General features: G+C 42.2%; 1 protein-coding gene across 3 annotated transcripts in view; it reads left to right on the top strand.

Moving 5' to 3' along the window:
• Window positions 1–17,993, top strand: part of ACTR3B (actin related protein 3B) — a 75,593-nt gene that overhangs the window by 8,783 nt on the left and 48,817 nt on the right. For 2 of the 3 annotated variants that reach the window (XM_032840137.1, XM_032840136.1), the window contains exon 2: window positions 10,102–10,157. The exons of the other annotated variant lie outside the window; for it this stretch is intronic. In XM_032840137.1, coding sequence (XP_032696028.1) covers window positions 10,102–10,157 — 56 coding nt within the window. The remainder of the gene's footprint in view (window positions 1–10,101; window positions 10,158–17,993) is intronic. 3 annotated transcript variants of the gene reach the window in all.

Raw genomic sequence — 17,993 nt, 5'->3', positions numbered from 1 at the left:
CAGAATTTTGGTTGTTATATTCTAAGCTGTATGTATCCCTTAGATTTAGATACATTTTTTTCATTATAATTTTAAAGAAATTTCTGTATTTTTCTTTTGAGTTTCCCCCATAACTAGTATTTCTATACTAGCATGTTTTAAAATTTTCAGGTGTAAGGGTCTGTTTATTTTTGTTTTTAATTTCTAGTGTTGTTGCAGTATTGCTCAGAGAGGCTGTTAGCTTTATTTCTCTTCTTTGGGCTTCATGGCGTCTTAGACGTGGTCCGTTTTGCGCAGGTCCTGCCTGTATGTGAAGATCGGTTCTCTGTCAGTGGGTTCAGAGTTCGACACGAGCTGCGTTACTCATGACGGTATTTTGGTCTTCCTGTTTTTTTCCTCCACTTACTCCGTGTTGGACTGAGCGTGTGGTGTTGAGTCTTTTGTCATTATTTCCCGCTGCTTTGTGAAAGGCACTGCTGCCTCACGGAGCGCCTCTCCCAGCTGTTGCTGTCCCATGGTGCTGGCGTCCTGTTTCTAGTCTCCTGAAAGCCTGAGATCTGCTTTGTCAGAAAGTAAACCATGGTCAAAAACATACCGAACAAAGGCAGACCAATAGAACGCAAGAATATGATTTAAACGTGATGTTAAAAGTTTTGATAAAAATTTTGATTTTATGAGAATAATATGGACACTAATTAAAAGAGTCAAATAGAGCTCAGAGGCCAATGTGCAAACATGAGGGGTGCTGTCCTGCCTCCTGTTCTCTGTCTTTGCCCAGAAACAGCTACTTTCAGCTTTTAATCTGTGTCTTCCAGCATTTATGGATGTCCATGTTTCTAAGTAATAGGCACATGGATCTATTTTTTGATTACCAATTTTTCACATTATCTGTTAATTTACTGTTGTTAGATTCTGCCTTTGTCCTGTTTCTCCTTCCCTGTTCTCTCAATAGAGAGATATTGTTACATTTTCCACTTAATTTGTGATCAGCATTTATACTGTTATGCCTATGCAAGTATATGTCCTCATTTATGAAAGTATACTACAAGTATTTTTGTCTCTTACATTTTGTTTTTATGGAAGTTGATGATTGCCTTTTTTGTTTTCTTTGTATCCACTGCTAATTATTTTCCATATTTTTAAGTAGCCAGCTTCTCAGTACAGTTTTCCACAAGGCTAATCACATTACAGATCCTACCAGAGTCTGTTTGTTTTTGGAGACCTCCCCTTTGCAAACCTCTGTCCTCCTCTCTGGGGTGGTTGCCTCCCAGGCCTGCCACATAGCCTGGGACTTTCCTTATAACCTTCTAGGCCTTTCCTTTGCCTTTCTCCTGGATTGAGTGTGTTTTCTGAGTCCATTCCTTCCTGCTATCTGCTTTCCTCCCTGCTCGTAGTCCTCTCAGCTTTGCGGGGGCAGGGATGGTGACCTAGCAGTGCAGGGTTTGTGGTGAGTGCCTTTGCTGTGCCTGGGTCCTGAGTCTCATTTCCGCCTATCTGACTTGTGCACGTTTGTCATCCTGGTGTCTCCTGCCATCAGTCTAGGGGTTCATGAACCTCTCTCCTGTGTGTCTGTTCTGTGTCTTCTTTTTTGGTTTTCTCCTTTGTTTTGGTGGAGGGCATCCTCCAGTAGCTTTCTCAGAAATGACGTGTGGGAGGTGAATTTTTAAAATGTCTTGCTTTTCTGAAATGTTTTTTCTCTAATCCCTCACTTGGTTGATTGTTAGTGTGTAGTATTCGGTGTTGGAAATAATTTACCTTCAGAATTTTTAAGACACCGATTCTTTGTTTTCTTGCTTCTGGTTTTGCTGCTGAGAAGTCTGAAGACTTTATGACTTTGACTCCCCCATTCTCCTTTTTGGGAGATTTTAGGATTTTCACTTGGTCACTGGTTTCTGAAATTTCACAATGATGTGCCTTGAAGTGGGTTTGTTTTCCTCTGTGCTGGGCATTCTGTGAGTTCCTGCAGTCTGGAAATGAGCATCTTTGAGTTCTGGGTAATACTTTTAGATTATTTCTTCCTCTACGGTGTGTGCGTCTTTCTGTCTGTCCTGTGCTCACGTGCATGCCCTGTCTGAAACTCCTGTGGTTTCTGTGTAGAATTCTTGGGCTGACTCTCTGATTTTCTTGTCTTTCTCGTTTTCCATCATCCAGTCCTGGTTCCTTGCTTCTAGGATACGCCTTGCCTTGTCTTCTTACCCTTCTCTTCAGTGTTTTCCATTCTGCTCTTATTTTCAATTTCCAAAATTCTTTGTGTTTTCTAAATGTTCTTTTACTAATAGCCTCTCATTTGTTTCTTGGATGTGGTGTCTTCTCATAGGGTATTGAGGATCATGGTTTTCTTGGTGGTTGTGCAGGTTTCTCCTCAAGTAGGTTTTGTTTCTTCTGAGTTGGTTTTTGATTTGCATGCTCTCATCCCTATTTGGTGATAGAGGCTTTCTTCAGATGTTGGTAATTCCTGGCTGCCTGCTCATGATGAGAAGTCAAAAAAATAAAATGTGCATTGGACTCTCAGTGTGTAGATTTGCTTATTGATTTTGAGCTTCTCAAAGGGTGATATAGGCAGGTTGTTTTTTGGGGAGTCTCCTGGGATTTAGGGTCTATCATCTTTTCTTTTGAACTGCTCATTTCTCCAGAGATTCTACTTGGGATCCTCTGTTTGGTGGGCCGGGCTTGGGTGCTGGTGTTCTACGAGAGGACAGGAAGAGAGAGGAGGATGTGGGAGAGGGTGTCTCAGCATCCGTGTTTATTGTGGATGCAGGCCGGAAGGCCTTTGGTGTCGGGATGGTTCTGACTTCACTGGCGCCCAGTGACTCCGGAGCCAGAGACCTTTCTCTTTACCACCTCCAAAGAGTCAGCTTCTGGAGAATGCTGGGGTCAGGGAGGAGCTGTGGCCCCCAGCGTGTGGGCGGGGAATCTCACCCGGGCCGCCTGGTTTGGGCCCTTTGGTCTTACTTCCACAGGCTCCTCTGCAGCTATCTATTTCTGGAGCCTTTAAGGACGCAGGCGTGTGTGCTGGGCTGGTTCTTAGCTTTGGCCTCTGCCTGTTTTCTTCTCCCAAAGCCGGTTACCCCAATCCTCAGCTCCTCCAAACCAAACCTTTGTTACTGGCGCCTCTTCTTTTCTTCCTACGGTTGTGGTTTAACACGGATTTAAAAAAACCATTTTGCTTTGATTTTAGTGGGACTTTGGGACAGAGTAAAATAATTACGTTATATATTTAGTCCACCATTTTAACCTGGAAGTTAGAGTTCACTTTATAGTGATCAAAATCCACAAAAAGACCATACCTCATGGTCTTATATTTACCAAACACAGATCAAAAAATGCTGCTTATAGAAGGACAAATGGAGAAGTATATTCAGTAATGGCAAATTCACAGATCACATAGACAAAGAAAAAAAAAGGTATTGGATTTAGAGAAAATAACGAGTAAATTTGAAGTTATATATTAAACTCTTTGTCCTGGAAACAGAGACTACCCTTTTCTATTCAGTAGCCCAAGGAATGTTTGAAGCACTCGATCGTGTTATTAGTTTACAGTATACAGTGCAGAGAGGGTGTGTATTATTTAGAAACGGTAATGGAGATCTGGGGATAGTTTTAGTTTTATCAGAACGATAGTCTAAGGCTGTTGCAGTCACTTTTTTTTTTTTTTTTTTAAACTGAAAACCTCAGGAAGGAGTAGAGCTGTTTTGGCTGAAGTTTGGGGTATAAGACTGGACCTTATAAGGGGTCTCAGTGGAAAGAACCTCCCTACAGGGTACAGTTTGAAAAACACTGTTCTAGGATGTGACATTTCCACTTTTAAACATAGATTAATTGAGCTTAAGTTGTCACCTTCTGCTCTAGACACATGGTTGTAGGAGGAATTTTAACTATATATAAATATGTTGAGTTGACAGTAGTCAGATTAATTCTCTTGACGGCAGAATTGAAAAGTCTGTGTGTTACTGCTGTGGAAAAATAGTGGCTTTTACCAGAAGAGTGAAAGAATCTTTGCACCAGGGCTGTTTAAAATGTTTGGGGCAAATGAGGATATATTGTATTTACAGGAGGAGACTTTGGAAGGACACGTAAGAATAGGAAGCGGTGGAAGGCAGAAGTGGGGTGCACGGGGCAGGATGGGGAGTGAGACTTCTTCATGGATACCTTTTTATGGTGTTTTGAAGTCTGGACAATGAGGACAGACTTGTGTACGAGGCCAAGTAGTAACTATGGGTATTGCCTTATACAGCTTCTCATTCTGTTGCTGTGTGAGAAGGAGTCTCAAGCCAGGGGACGCAGGGAAGTAGCCTTGAATTTGAGAATGTGGCGTAGTTTACGTTTTCTTGAGAATGATGCCTACCTTTACTACGCTGGCTATCCTTTTGGAAGAGAGCATTCAAACAAACAAAAAGTCAAGGGCTTTTAACATCAGAATTGGTCTTGATTCCTTATGTACACACCTGGGGAAATTTGATTGACATAGCTCTTCCCACTTGGATGAAAAGATATACATAGACCTGGAAGAGAAATAATACGAAATTTTAATACAGCGAGGGACTTTCAAAGTTGAAATGAGACAGGAAGTTATTTAGGAAGATAATTGGTAGATATGATCATCTTAACTGTCAACGGTTGTATGCCAGGAAATGTATAACTGGGAAAAATTGGTGATGTATATAGGAGCAAGGATTCATATCCTTGGTACGTAAGGATTTGCACAAATTGGTAAGGTACTAAAGCTCTAGTAGAAAATTTTCTGAGGGTATTATAAAGAAAAATAAAGATAGATCGAATGCCTAAAATAAGATTTAAAAAAATTATTTATTAGAGATATGCGTGTGTGTGCAGGAGGGACAGAGGGAGAGAAATTTGAGCGACTCTGCCTGGAGTGTGGGCTGCCGCAGGGAATCGATCTCACAATCCTGAAATCATGATCTGAGTTGAAATCAAGAGTAGGGTACTCAACCAACTGGGCTGCCCAGGAGCCCCTCAAAATGATCAAATAATGGATCCTTTTACTTTTTGAATTAGGAAATATTTCCTGGAAATGGTAATATTTAATATTTCCTGGAAATCATACTATTTAACATTATGTAGGGTTTATTGTTATTTACCTTTTACAGATGAAGAAGCTGACGTACAAAGGGATTAATTTACTTGCCCAAGTCATAGTGCTGTGTTTTGGACCCAGTGTTGCAAGTCCCATTAAACTCCCTCACATCACAAACATGTGCTGTTTCAAAGAGTGCATATTGCCTATCTGTGTATGGCAGTAACGTAAATCTCCATTTTTGATGGCTGTAGAGCATTTTATGGAATTATTATGATTTATTTAGTATGTCCTGTGTTGATGCATTTGGGTGTTTCCAGTTTCTTGTTGTTGTTTTGCTATTATAATGCTGCAGTGAACATTTTTTGTTCTTTTCTTTGCCTACGTCTTAAAGTGCTTCTGTGGGGTAGATTCCCAGAAATGTGCTGTGTGGACAATAGGGGATAAGCATTTAAAATTCTGATAGAGAATGTGAAACTTCCGTGTATAATGACTCCCCGGCCTTTCACTGCTGCCCATGTGTAACTCCCCACCACCTTCTTCAGTACTGGCCCAGAGGCTGAATGGTCTTGGAATCAATAGGTGAATTTAATGCCATTTGATATTTCTTAAAAAAACAGTACTCTTCCAGTGTAAGAGTAAGGCCTGGCTCAGTTTATTTGCCGGCTTGTGTATGGAGAGTTCCTCGCACACGCCCCTCCCGATCTCTGCATCGCTCAGTGTGTCAGTGTAGCGTAGTCTTGACGGCAGTGTGACCCCGTGTTGATCCCGTGTGATCCCCCAGTGTGACCCCGTGTGCCATTGTGATCGGGATCTTTTCACCCAGTGTGGATTCTCACTTCTCGTCAGGTTTTTGTCTGTGTATTTAGTAACTGGCCATCTCACTGAATTCCTCATTTCCTTTACTTTTCTACTTGGTTTCCTTAGGAAGTCCGGGTCTGCAATTCTCATTTAGAAATACATTTTGTCTCCTTCCCAGTGTTATTCGTTTCATTTAGTCATTTGTGATTCATGTTATCTCGTGATTTCTAAGCATACTGTCAGAACCATGGGGTTGGGACGGGAAATGCTAAAGATACAGGAATCTGGGGATTCCCGCCAGTGGTTCTGGGACGGGTACTGAGAGTATGTATTTTAGATGTTTCCATGGTGATCTGTTCAGAAGGTTTGGTGCAGATTTTCTGGAAGCCTACCCAGGTGATCTTAAACCTGCCTGTCAGAGAAAGTAGGCCATGTTGCAATTAAAAAAATCAGTTTGAAATCCCGTTTCTAATAGGTAAACATGTGGAGCAGTATTTTGAGGACCGGGGCCGTGCTTTTCTCCCTCCTGTCTTAGAACCCTCGTGGTACGCTTGCTCTATGCTGCTAGCTGGGAAACTGACTGGGAGAGAAAAAAAATGCTTCTTTGTTTTCATAAATGGTGTCTTGAACACAGTCCTTATTTAATAGTTGTGTTTTATGTGTTGATTTTTTTTTTGGTTCTGCTCCTTATATAGTTGTAAAATTGCCTCTAAGGGGGCTGCCAGGCTAGCACCGGATTGTCGTCCTGGGAGAGGCTTATAGGGTGAGTGCTTGTTAGGCCACATTTACAGTGTTACATTTAATATGTTCTCATTGAAGTTTGGTATGAGCCTCGGTTGATGAAGATTTTATTAAAATAAATCTTGTTAAATGTTCATTACATTGTGATTATTCAAAGAATGAAACCTCAAGTTTTCATTTCATCAAATGAAATGAAATGCTCTGTAAGGAGTAGCAGAAAAATCTAAAGATAATAAGTTACCTTAAGTAATCTGAGTAATTTGTACTTTTGCTACTGTTTTTTTTTTTTTTTAAGATTTTATTTATTTATTTGACAGACAGAGATCACAAGTAGGCAGAGAGGCAGGCAGAGAGAGAGGGAGAAGCAGGCTCCCTGCTGAGCAGAGAGCCCGATGTGGGGCTCGATCCCAGGATCCTGGGATCATGACCTGAGCTGAAGGCAGAGGCTTAACCCACTGAGACCCCAGGCGCCCCTTTGCTACTGTTTTTAATTGTTTCAGTTTGGGTAGGGGAGCTCATTGTAATTTGTTTATACATAAAAACATTCATAAGTCTTTTTAAAAAAAAAATTTATTTATTTAATTGACAGAGATCACAAGCAGGCAGAGAGGCAGGCAGGGAGAGAAAGGGAAGCAGGCTCCCTGCCAAGCAGAGAGCCGGATGCGGGACCCGATCCCAGGACCCTGGGATCATGGCCTGAGCTGAAGACAGAGGTTTAACCCACTGAGCCACCCAGGTGCCCCAAAACATTCATATGTCTTAATATTAGTTTGCCTCAGTGATGAAAATTGTTGTTTGCTTAATGTTATTGATGCTCCGTTACCTGTGTGACTAGATGACAGAAGGCCACCCTTGAAGGCTGTCTGTCCAAGAGAGTGCTGTGCTTGCGGGATCCCAGCATTCCAGCAGCTGCTGGCGAGTGGCCCGTGGTGGTGGCATCATCAGTATTCAGTTGAATTTTGGAGCTGTGGATCTAAGCATGCCCCAGCCCATTTCTGCAGTCACATTTTGCTGCTCTGGGCTGTAGTTCATGATCGCAGGGTATAGGACACAGTTGCGGAAGGAGAGCTGATCTGTAGGGTTTACCATTTGCATTTTATTTCTCCCACCGTGCAAGGTGTTTGTCTCTGGCATATAGAGTCACGTACAGCAGAAAGACTGAACACAGCCACAGACCATACTATATGTGTGTTTTCTGAGATTTTTGATATTTTAAATTAGGGAAATATTTCAAATGTACAGAAAAATAACAATAGTGAAAAAATAAAACCTATAAATAGCATGTTCTAGTGCTTTCTCTGTTTCCCTATTTATATATAAAACGCACCCTAGGAAATAGATTGTATTATTATCCCCATTTTACAGATGGAGAAACTGAGGTACAGATAGGTATGGTAACTTGCCCAAAGCCACACATTTGGCGAATAACAGAGCTGGGACTTGAACCCGAGCAGTCTCATGCCAGAGTGCGTGGTCATAACCAGCACAACACATGCTTCACTTTCAGAAATAACACAGAATAGTAGATAGAAATGATACTTAGCACCCAATCTTAATAAGTGTTAATATTTTACTGTATTTGTTTCAGGTCTTTCTTTTCTTTTTTTGAAAATAATCTCATCACAGAGGCAAGTGCTTTCTCACCTATAAATGAAAGATTATGCTAGATGGTGGGTCTGGCTTTTTGTGCCCCATCACCTTGCATTTCTGACTTTCAGCATCCCCCTTTCCAACACTGCTCCTTTGCCCAGCAGGTGGACAGCAACGACCTTTCCTTACACCGCTAAGAACTCACTGGGCACATCTTGCTGGAGTGCTTGCCCCAGGCACGGTGCCGGGGCGGGGCTGCAGTCATGAAGAAGGACTATGTTCTGTCATCCCGTGGCTTGAAATCCATCAGTGAGGACAGGCAGAGATTCTTGAAGCTCGAGATGCGTATTTTTTGGGGGTGGGGGGTTGGGTGATGTGGCCTTTTAAATAACACAGTCTTAAATTTGAGGATTTTAGTGATTTCTGACCTGCTTCCTAGGCTTCTTGAGCCTTGGGTCAGAAATTCAGTTCATTTGTATTGATTGTCTGGAATATACTTCCAGAATGGTGGTTGAATTGGGAATTTTTAGACGTTCAGGATATGTTGTCTGCCTTCTGGAAAGTCCCCGGCTCTGGGCTGGCTTTGAAACCTTCCTCTGGGTCTGGTGAGCCCTGGCGTGGGGTCCACTTTGTTCGTGTGTCTGGTTATTTGTGGAACTTGGGGGGCCCTCAGGTGGGTCTTGGAAACTTCTTGTGGGGCCTGGTGGCTTTCACAGCCCAGCCTCGCCCCGGTCTTTGTGGCACCAAGACGTCAGATCCCTGGAGACTGAGCAGTAAGGCGTGATTTAAATGGAGCTCGATTGCCGTTTTTGGCTCACCAAAGCTTATTCATTCACTGTGTGTTCAGAAATAGTAAAATTAGCATATGGTAAAATACATTGAAAAATCATAAAATTAATTTATTAGAATTTGGAATGTACTACTACATCAAAAAATTTTGGTATCGAGCGTCTTAAAATAATTTATAAAAAGGAATGAATTAATAAAGTTACTTTCAACAGTGTTGGGGAGTGTTTTTCTTCATTACGAGCATTACTGCAGAACGTTGGCTCACTTGTCCAGACTTTACTGTTCGTTACCGTAGGCCTAATAAGAAAGGAAGAGCTGATGAGTCTTTTTGGTTTTCAATTTTTTATTTCCAGCAGATGGTTCTCAGTGGTGGTCCCCCCACCACTTTTTTTTTTTTTTTTAAATTTAAGGGATTAGCAAATGCTTTTGGAACAGATAGTAGTATTTTGGCATTTGTTTTAGTTAAGACTTTTGGAATCCATCACACAGAGGATCTTGACAGAAAATGGGCTCCTTCTGAAATGAGATGATAAAGAGATGCTCCTGTCAGATATTCTCAGGAGGTGGCAGTAGCTGTTTCTAGACATATGCCATGACATTTTAAGAAAATTATATAATCATTTTTACCCCCCCCCCCCAAAGATCATCAAGTTTGAGAAGTAAGTACACTTCTTTGAGAGCCAGCTCTGGGATTTATCCTGTATATTTAGATTGGATTTTTACCCCCCCCCCTCCCCCTCCCCGCTTCACCAGCTGCTTGGCTTTGGGCAGCTGAATTAGCTCCCCAGCGCCTCAGTGTTCTCATCTGCTAAATAGGGATAATATTTACTTTCTCTACGGGGTTTTTGTAAAAAGCGAAAGAGTGTAAGGGCACTTGTACATTGGTGGGGATGCAGAAATGTGGTTTATGTGTGATTGCACGTGTGCAAGCTTGTCCCCGGTAGAAACGAGCACAACGTGTTCTGTTCTAACAACAGCTTGCTTATCTGAAACTAGGGTTTGCTTCTCAGTCATCAGAAGCTTTTAATTAATTAATTTATTTAATTCAAGTGGCCGCTCTGAGGCTTGCTATTTTTGGACTTGGAGAGCTTGTAATAGAAGACGCTAGTGGGATCCAAGGGAGAGTATTATTGTCTAAACCTGTGTTGATGACTTTGTGCTTTTAGGTACACCAAGCTTGGCTACGCAGGCAACACTGAGCCCCAGTTCATTATTCCTTCATGTAAGTACAGCCCACCCTCGCGTTTCTAAAGGATTGGGGTTCTCAACAGTCTGTTTTTCAAGGCGTATTATTTGACCTGTCATCTGCTTTCAGAAGGCTGTTCTGGGGACCGGGGTGGGTTGTTAACATTGACACACCTAGTGGCTGAACATTGCTGTGCACTGTCACTGCGGCCTGAGAAACCCCAGCCTTCCGACCCTCTGCTTGTCTCCTGATGAGCTCCTCGTCACTGTCACTGGCGTTTCCCCCTGGCTGGTTGGCAGGGGCTTTTCCTTCAAGAATGTCGGAGCTTCTTTGAAGAAGCGTATCTGGTCCTTTAAGGTTAATTCGTATCTTAAGTGAGTATAGTTTCATTAACTTGGCAGCTCCGTGGACTAAATATCCATCGTGCTGCACTATTCACTCTACTGAAAGACCTTTTTTAATTTTTTTTTTTTTTGAAATGAGAGGCCCGATGACTGTTTCATTGTGTTCAGAGTGTCTGCTTTTGTTTTAAATTTTAGTTGTGGAGGATGATCAACTTCAAAGAAGAAATGTTCTCACATTTTGGCAAGAGTGTATCCTCCCCACTCTTTGTTCCCCACAGCAGCGTCCAAGGTCAGGTCAGTTGTTTATAGGGGAGAATTCTCCTCTGGAAGTATTCAAATTCTGAGTTGTTATTTGGAGACGGTTTACCAGAGTAATATCTGTCCTTCCAGAGTAAAGGGAAACGCTGCCTCCTAAATGTAGCTCTTGTGAGATGAGTTGTGATCTTAGAAATTCTGAGTTGTCCGAGGCCAGTGACGTTTTTGTAATAACTGGCTCTTGTGAGCAGTATGGAACAGGGAAAGCTTAGGAGAGCTGGGGACAAGGAGCTTAGCATTTATTCAAGGGAAGACAGAAGCCCTTTTGGGTGCATATGTGTGTCCTCAGGTTCCTTGAGCACAGTTGAGTCACCTCATTATATTTCCTGGCCGGCTGGATGAAGTTGATCAGGAATTTGACTTCTAGGTTTGAATTACCGTGGTGGGGTGTCTTCAATGAGAGGCTTGATTTGTCTGCTGTATCTTTAGTTAAAATTCATAATCTGGTGTCATACTTTGCTAGGGCTGCCATTACAAAATACCGCAGACTGAATGTCTTAAACAACAGAAATGTATTTGATCCCAGAATGGAGTCCAAGACCAAGGTGCGGTCAGTACTGGAGTCTGGAGTGGCGGCCCTCCTTGGTCTGCAGATGGCACCTTCTCACCCTGTCCTCACTTGGCCTTTTCCCTGCGCTCAGTCCCTGTTGTCTCTTCTCTTCTTAGAAGGCAACAGTTCAGTTAGATTAAGGCTCCACCTTATGACCTCATTTAACTTTTATTACCTCCTTCTAGTCCCCATCTCCAAATGCACTCACAGTGGGGGCAGGGGGTCCAACGTAGGAATTTTGAAGGGACCCAGTGAAGTCCATTACAATTGGCACTTTGTAGGCCAGATGAATCTTTTGTGAATTTTATCATCGCGAGTGCCCCAGAACTTGATTGTTCCATGCTGGACTGATAAATTGGACTTTCTGACTTCTCAGAGCAGATTGGATTTTAACTTTGTTAAGTGCCATAGCTCTAAAAGGCTGACCTTGCACCTTTTGCTTTAACGCATTGCCATTTAAAACTGCCAGCAGCGTTCAGCGGGCTGGCCCATTTAACCTGCCATCATTAACAGGGTGGAGAATTGAAGTCACTTATTAGCAGGATTTCTTTCGCTGTCAGATAGCAAGGCGGCTCTCAGATGGGTGCTGTCAGAACCTTCACGGTAGCAGAAGCTAGAAAGAGCATAGAAATGTTAAAGAGGTGGGAGTAAAAGAACAGTTACATTGTTGGCTGAGTTTGCTGCAAGAGATGGAGAAGCCCCAGGAGGCAGGTGGGAAGATGTTTGGGCAGAAGCAGGGCTGTTGGGGTAGGTAGAGGCCTCGGTTCCCTCAGGCTGTCTGCTTCACTGCTCGTCTTGGTTCTGGGAGTGGAATCATTTTTCTGGCTAGAGAGGTTCAAGACCCGGGCTAAAGTGGTACCCGCCGAGAAAAGGTGGCGTTTGTGTGGACGTGTGCTCAGGCTCGCGGATGCTGGTGGACATAGGGGCAGTGGGCACAGGGGCGAGGCACACTGGGTGTGTGGAGAACGGACGTGCTCTGATGGCGTAGGAGATCCCAGCCCTGAGCAGAGCGGTGGGGAGCGTGGTTGGAAATGTGCAGGAGGGCCAGACCATGAGAGACTTGGTTCTCTTAAAGAATTTTAGTTTTATTTTGCATCCAGGAATTTTCAGATTGTTCCTTGAGGGGCTCCCTCAGGCCTGCCCCCTGGACTGGCGAGGTGCCCAGCCTTGAGTCCCGTCCTGGGACTACCAGGGCAGCTCTCCGGGTATCCAGTTTGTTTGTGCTTGTGTGAGCGGGATTTTCCTGATTGAGCAAAGGTTTTCCCTACCTTTCTTTTGTCTTTAAGTTGTCGGAGTATATGAGAGTCACTGAAAAGTTTCCAGCAGAGGAGTGAGTGTATGTGTGGTGATCACGTCTCTGGACAGAGGACGTGGGAGGTGCAGGGAGGGGTCAGGAGAAAGTAAGTACATTTTAGACATTCTGCGTTTGCAGAGTTGGGGTGTAAAAGTCCTGTGGGCATCGGGTGATAGGCGTCATGCTCAAGGGAAGGTCTAGACTGCAGATACAGACTGAGCCCAGAGATTTTTTTTTTTTTTAAGATTTTTTATTTATTTATTTGACAGACAGAGATCACAAGTAGGCAGAGAGGCAGAGAGAGGAGGAAGCAGGCTCCCCGCTGAGCAGAGAGCCCGATGCGGGCTTGATCCCAGGACCCCCTGGAATCATGACCTGAGCTGAAGGCAGAAGCTTTAACCCACTGAGCCACCCAGGCGCCCCTGTTTTTGTTTTTTTTTTTAAATGAATTTTTATTTCAGCCAATAATTTTTAGAAGATAATATGGCATAGACCCATGTGCCCACCACCTGGCATGAACAAATGCTGACATGATTTCATCTGGTACTTACGTAGTAAACACACGCATCGGAGTGGGTGCAGCCCTCTCCCTTTTCCTCCAGCCCGCCCCCTTCCCTAGCACTCCCTCCCCTGCCCGGTACTTCCTGTGGCCAGTGTGTTCTACCCTGACCTTCTAGGTACAGAGCTCCTCAGCTGTATGTTGCATTGGTCTGTCATTTACATATTTGCAAACAAGACCGTACTATGAATTACTTCTGCATTGTCCTTTAAAAAAAATCCCTCAATAATGTGTTTTTAAGATTTATTGATGTTGATATAAGAAGTTCTCAGTCAGAGTTCTAGCATTTGAATTTCAACAGTTCTTCTTTTCATTTGGGCATTTTCCAGTTTTCTCTAATACGCAGAATGGTGCTGTAAACCTCTCTTCACCCACACGTGCTAGCTTCCCAAGAAAAAGTAGCGCACACATGGTGCCGGTGTGAACCTCTTCAGCCTTGCAGCTGTTGCCAGGTGGCTCTTTGGAGCGCCTGTGCTGGTGTAAACGGTCATCACCGGGGCGGAGGGTTCCTGTTTCTGCACAGCCTTGACAGTAGGTGATGTTGGTAGACTTAAATCTCTGCCGGTCTAATGAGTGCGCTTTTCTCTGATGACTAGTGCGGTTGAGCACCTTTCATTGCCTGTTCATATCTTTGCCCACTTTTCTTTCTTTTTTTTTTTTTTTCCAAAGATTTTATTTATTTATTTAACAGACAGAGATCACAAGTAGGCAGAGAGGCAGGCAGAGAGAGTGGGGAAGCAGGCTTCCTGCTGAGCAGAGAGCCTGATGTGGGGCTCGATCCAAGGACCCTGAGATCATGACCTGAGCTGAAGGCAGAGGCTTAACCCACTGAGCCACCCAGGTGCCCCTCTTTGCCCGTTTTTCTATTGCATTTATTAGTCTTTTTTTTTTTTAAGATTTTATTTATTTATTTGACAGGGAGAGATCACAAGTAGGCAGAGAGAGAGAGAGAAAGGAGGAAGCAGGCTCCCTGCCGAGCAGAGATCCTGATGTGGGGCTCTATCCCAGGACCCTGGGATCATGACCTGAGCCGAAGGCAGAGGCTCAACCCACTGAGCCACCCAGGCGCCTGCATTTTTTAGTCTTTTTTATGGAGTTTTATATACTCTGAATATTAATTTTTTGCAAATATTGTCTCCTATTTTATGATATCTGTTTAAATGATTTTTTAAATGGAGAAATTTAAAATTTTGATATGGTTAAAATTTCATTATTTTCCGTATATAATTTGTTTCCATCTTGAAAAATACATTTCTGTTCCAAAGTCATAAAGACTTTCTAAATTCTTTTGAAAAAAATTTGAGTTTTCTTTTTGAATATGCTGTGAGGTAGTTACTTGCTTTCCAAAAGGAAGGATGCTTGTCCCATGGGCATTTATTAAAGAGTGCATTTTAATTTGTCATGCCTTTTCAATATATTGAGGTACTATATATGCTTAGGAATATTTCTAGTGTTTTTATTTTGTTTCATGTATGCATTTATTTATCTCTGCTCCATTTTCAAGCTGTCTAAATACTATTAATTTAGCAAGTGTCTAGATTTCTGGTAGGTGTGGTTTTTCCTCCTTTTTCTTTTTCAGAATAACCTTGGCTATTCTTAGGCCCTTACTCTTTTTTTTTTTTTTAAGACTTTATTTATTTAATTGAGAGAGAGAGAATGAGTGAGAGAGAGAAAATGCGTGTGGGCCAGGGGAGAGGCAGAGAAGCAGATCCTCTGCTGAGCAGGGAGCTCAATGTGGGACTCAATCCCAGGACTCCAGGATCATGATCTGAGCTGAAGACAGATCCTCAACCCACTGAGCTACCCAGCAGTCTTAGGCCCTTATTCTTTATTATAGATTTTTAAAAAAAAAGATTTTATTTATTTATTTGACAGAGAGAGATCACAAGTAGGCAGAGAGGCAGGCAGAGAGAGAGAGAGGAAGCAGGCTCCCTGCTGAGCAGCGAGCCTGATGCTGGGCTCCATCCCAGGACCCTGGAATCACGACCTGAGCTGAAGGCAGAGGCTTTAACCCACTGAGCCACCCAGGCGCCCCTTTTATTATAGATTCTAAAAGCAGTTTAAGCTTCATGAAAAATTATAATGGGATTTGGTTAGAGACACACCCAGTTTATAGATTAATTTGGGAAAAATTTGACATCTTTATGAATTGAGTATTTCTGTCAATGAATATGGTATATATTTTTTGTTGTTTATTGATGACTCATATTTTCAGTAATGTTTCCTAATAGTCTTCATAAAACTCATACACCTTTTTGGAAAAAAAGATTTATTTATTTTAGAGAGAAAAAATGTGCAAGAACAGGGAGAGGGTCAGAGGGAGAGGGAAAGAGAACCCCAAGCAGATCCCCTGCTGAGCATAGACCCTGATGAGGCGGCCTGATGCCAGGTCCCTGAGATCATGACCTGAGCTGAAACCAAGAATTGGCCATTTAACTGAGCCACCTTGGTGCCCCAAGCTCATACACCTTTTGCTAGATTTAACTTCAGATATCTTTATGTGTTTGTTGCTGTTGTGAATTTTCTAAAATTACATTTTCTGATTAGTAATTGCTAGCATATAGGAATGCTATTGAGTTTTTTTGTTTTTTAGTCCAACAATCTTACTTCTCTTATTTCTTCTATTAGCTTGCAGATTCTTGTAAGTTTTCTATGCAGACCGTTAACTGCAAATACTGGTTATTTTGTCTCTTTCAATCCCAGTATTTCATAGTTTTTCCTTGGTCTTTTGTACTGGCTAGAACTTCTTCCTTGCCACAGTGACTAGAGCTGGGTGTTTCTGTCTTTCTGATTTTATTTTTAAAAAGTTTTAAGCCCTTTTTAAAAAGTTTTATTCTTTTAAGGGAGAAAGAGAGCACGTGCACATGTGTGAGTGCAGGGTGGGTGGGTGGTGGTGGTAGCAGGGTGGGGGGAAGAGGCAGAGGGAGAGGGAGAGAGAATCTTAAGCAGACTCCCTGCTGAGCTGAATGCAAAGCCCAATATGGGGCTGGATCTCAGGACCCTGAGATCATGACCTGAGCTGAAATCAAGAGTTGGATGTTTAACCAACTGAGCCGCCCAGGCGCCCCTGTCTTTCTGACTTTAAAGACAGTGATATTAGTGTTCCACTAGTGATTACTCTTGGTTTTTGTGGAAATGCTTTTTTCAAGTTAATGCAGGGCCCTTTCTAGCCCTTTCTATTCCTAGTTTACTAAGAGGATTTTTTTTTTAAATTGTGGTTGGATATTAACATGTAAGGCCTTTTGTCTATCTGTTGAGATGATTATATGGTTATAGACAGTTGAGTTCCTAATATGATGAATTATATTAATATATTTTCAAATACTGAACTGTCATTTATTTCATTCATGAGATAAGCCCTACTTTTATGAAATACCAACTACCTGCTGAATTGTATTTGGCAATATTTATTTGGATTTTTGCATCAATGTTCAAAAGTGAGATTGGTCTGTAATTTTCCTTTCTTGTACTCTTTTTGTCTGGTTTTGAAAATCAAAATTAGAGTGGCTTTAAAAAATGAGTTTTTCAGCTTTCTTTTCTGTTCTTTGGAACAGTTTATATAAGATTAGAATTACTATTCCTTGAAGGCTTAGTCAAATATGTGACATTCTTTTGGGAAATGTACTAGATACATTAATTAAAACATTACTATTGTTTGGTAACTACTGAGGCAAGTGTTTCTGAGATACAGAATTTATATCCAAGTAGATGTGCTCGCCTTAGATACACTCTTCTGATAATCTTCCTTAGATTACCCTCAGATGACTTTTTGGCATTAGGAAAACAATCTGTCTCTTCTGGATACTCTCATTTATTTTTAAAGATTTTATTTATTTTTTGACAGAGACAGCGAGAGAGGGAACACAAGCAGGGGTAATGGGAGAGGAAGAAGCAGGCTTCCCACCTAGTATGAAGCCCATTGTGGGGCTTGATCCCAGGACCTTGGGATCATGACCTGAGCTAAAGGCAGAAGCTTAATGACTGAGCCACCCAGGTGCCTCTCTTCTAGTTTCTCTTATTCTGTACCCATGTGATTTTTTTCTTTTTTACCTGCAGAGCTTTTATATTTTTCTTTATTAAGTTTAATCTTGTAAGTTTTGTTAATTTACAGGTAACTGAGGGGTTTTGTTTTTTAATTTGTTTAAATGATTTGCAAACTATATTTTATTTGTCTTCAAATATGTTATTTTGAATAATTTGAAATAATTATAGATTCACAAGCAGTGTAAACTATAGTGTGGAGAGGTCTTGTGTCCCCTTCTCTGTGTTTCATCATAGACTATAGCTTATGTGATTACAACACAGCATTAAGTCCAGGAGCTGGACACGAGCACAATGTGTGTGGATTTCTGTTCATTTATCCCATTTGTAGATTCCTGTAATCATCCTGCAGTCAAGCTATGCAGCTGTCACACCACCACAACAACCTCTCCTGGGCTGTCTCTTTATAATTATTCTTACCTCCCTTCCCCTCCACCATTCCTAACCTTTGGCATCTACTAATGTTTCTATCTCCGTGATTTTGTTTTTTTGAGAATTTTTAAAAAAGATTTTATTTATTTATTTAACAGAGATCAGGCAGAGAGGCAGGTGGCGGGGGAGGGGGGGCGGGAAGCAGGCTCCCTGCTAAGCAGAGAGCCTGATGTGGGGCTCAATCCCAGGACCCTGGGATCATGGCCTGAGCTGAAGGCAGAAGCTTAACCCATTGAGCCACCCAGGCGCCCCTTTGAGAATGTTTTGTAGCTGGAATCATATGGTATATGTCCTTTTGAGATTGGCTTTTTTACTTGGCATAGTGTCTTGAGATCCA

Source organism: Lontra canadensis, unplaced genomic scaffold (genome assembly GCF_010015895.1).
Source record: "Lontra canadensis isolate GAN:19392208 unplaced genomic scaffold, GSC_riverotter_1.0 scaffold111, whole genome shotgun sequence".
Classification (NCBI taxonomy): Eukaryota; Metazoa; Chordata; class Mammalia; order Carnivora; family Mustelidae; genus Lontra; species Lontra canadensis.
Note: the sequence above shows the minus strand (reverse complement) of the source record. Positions and strands in the feature narration are given on the sequence as shown.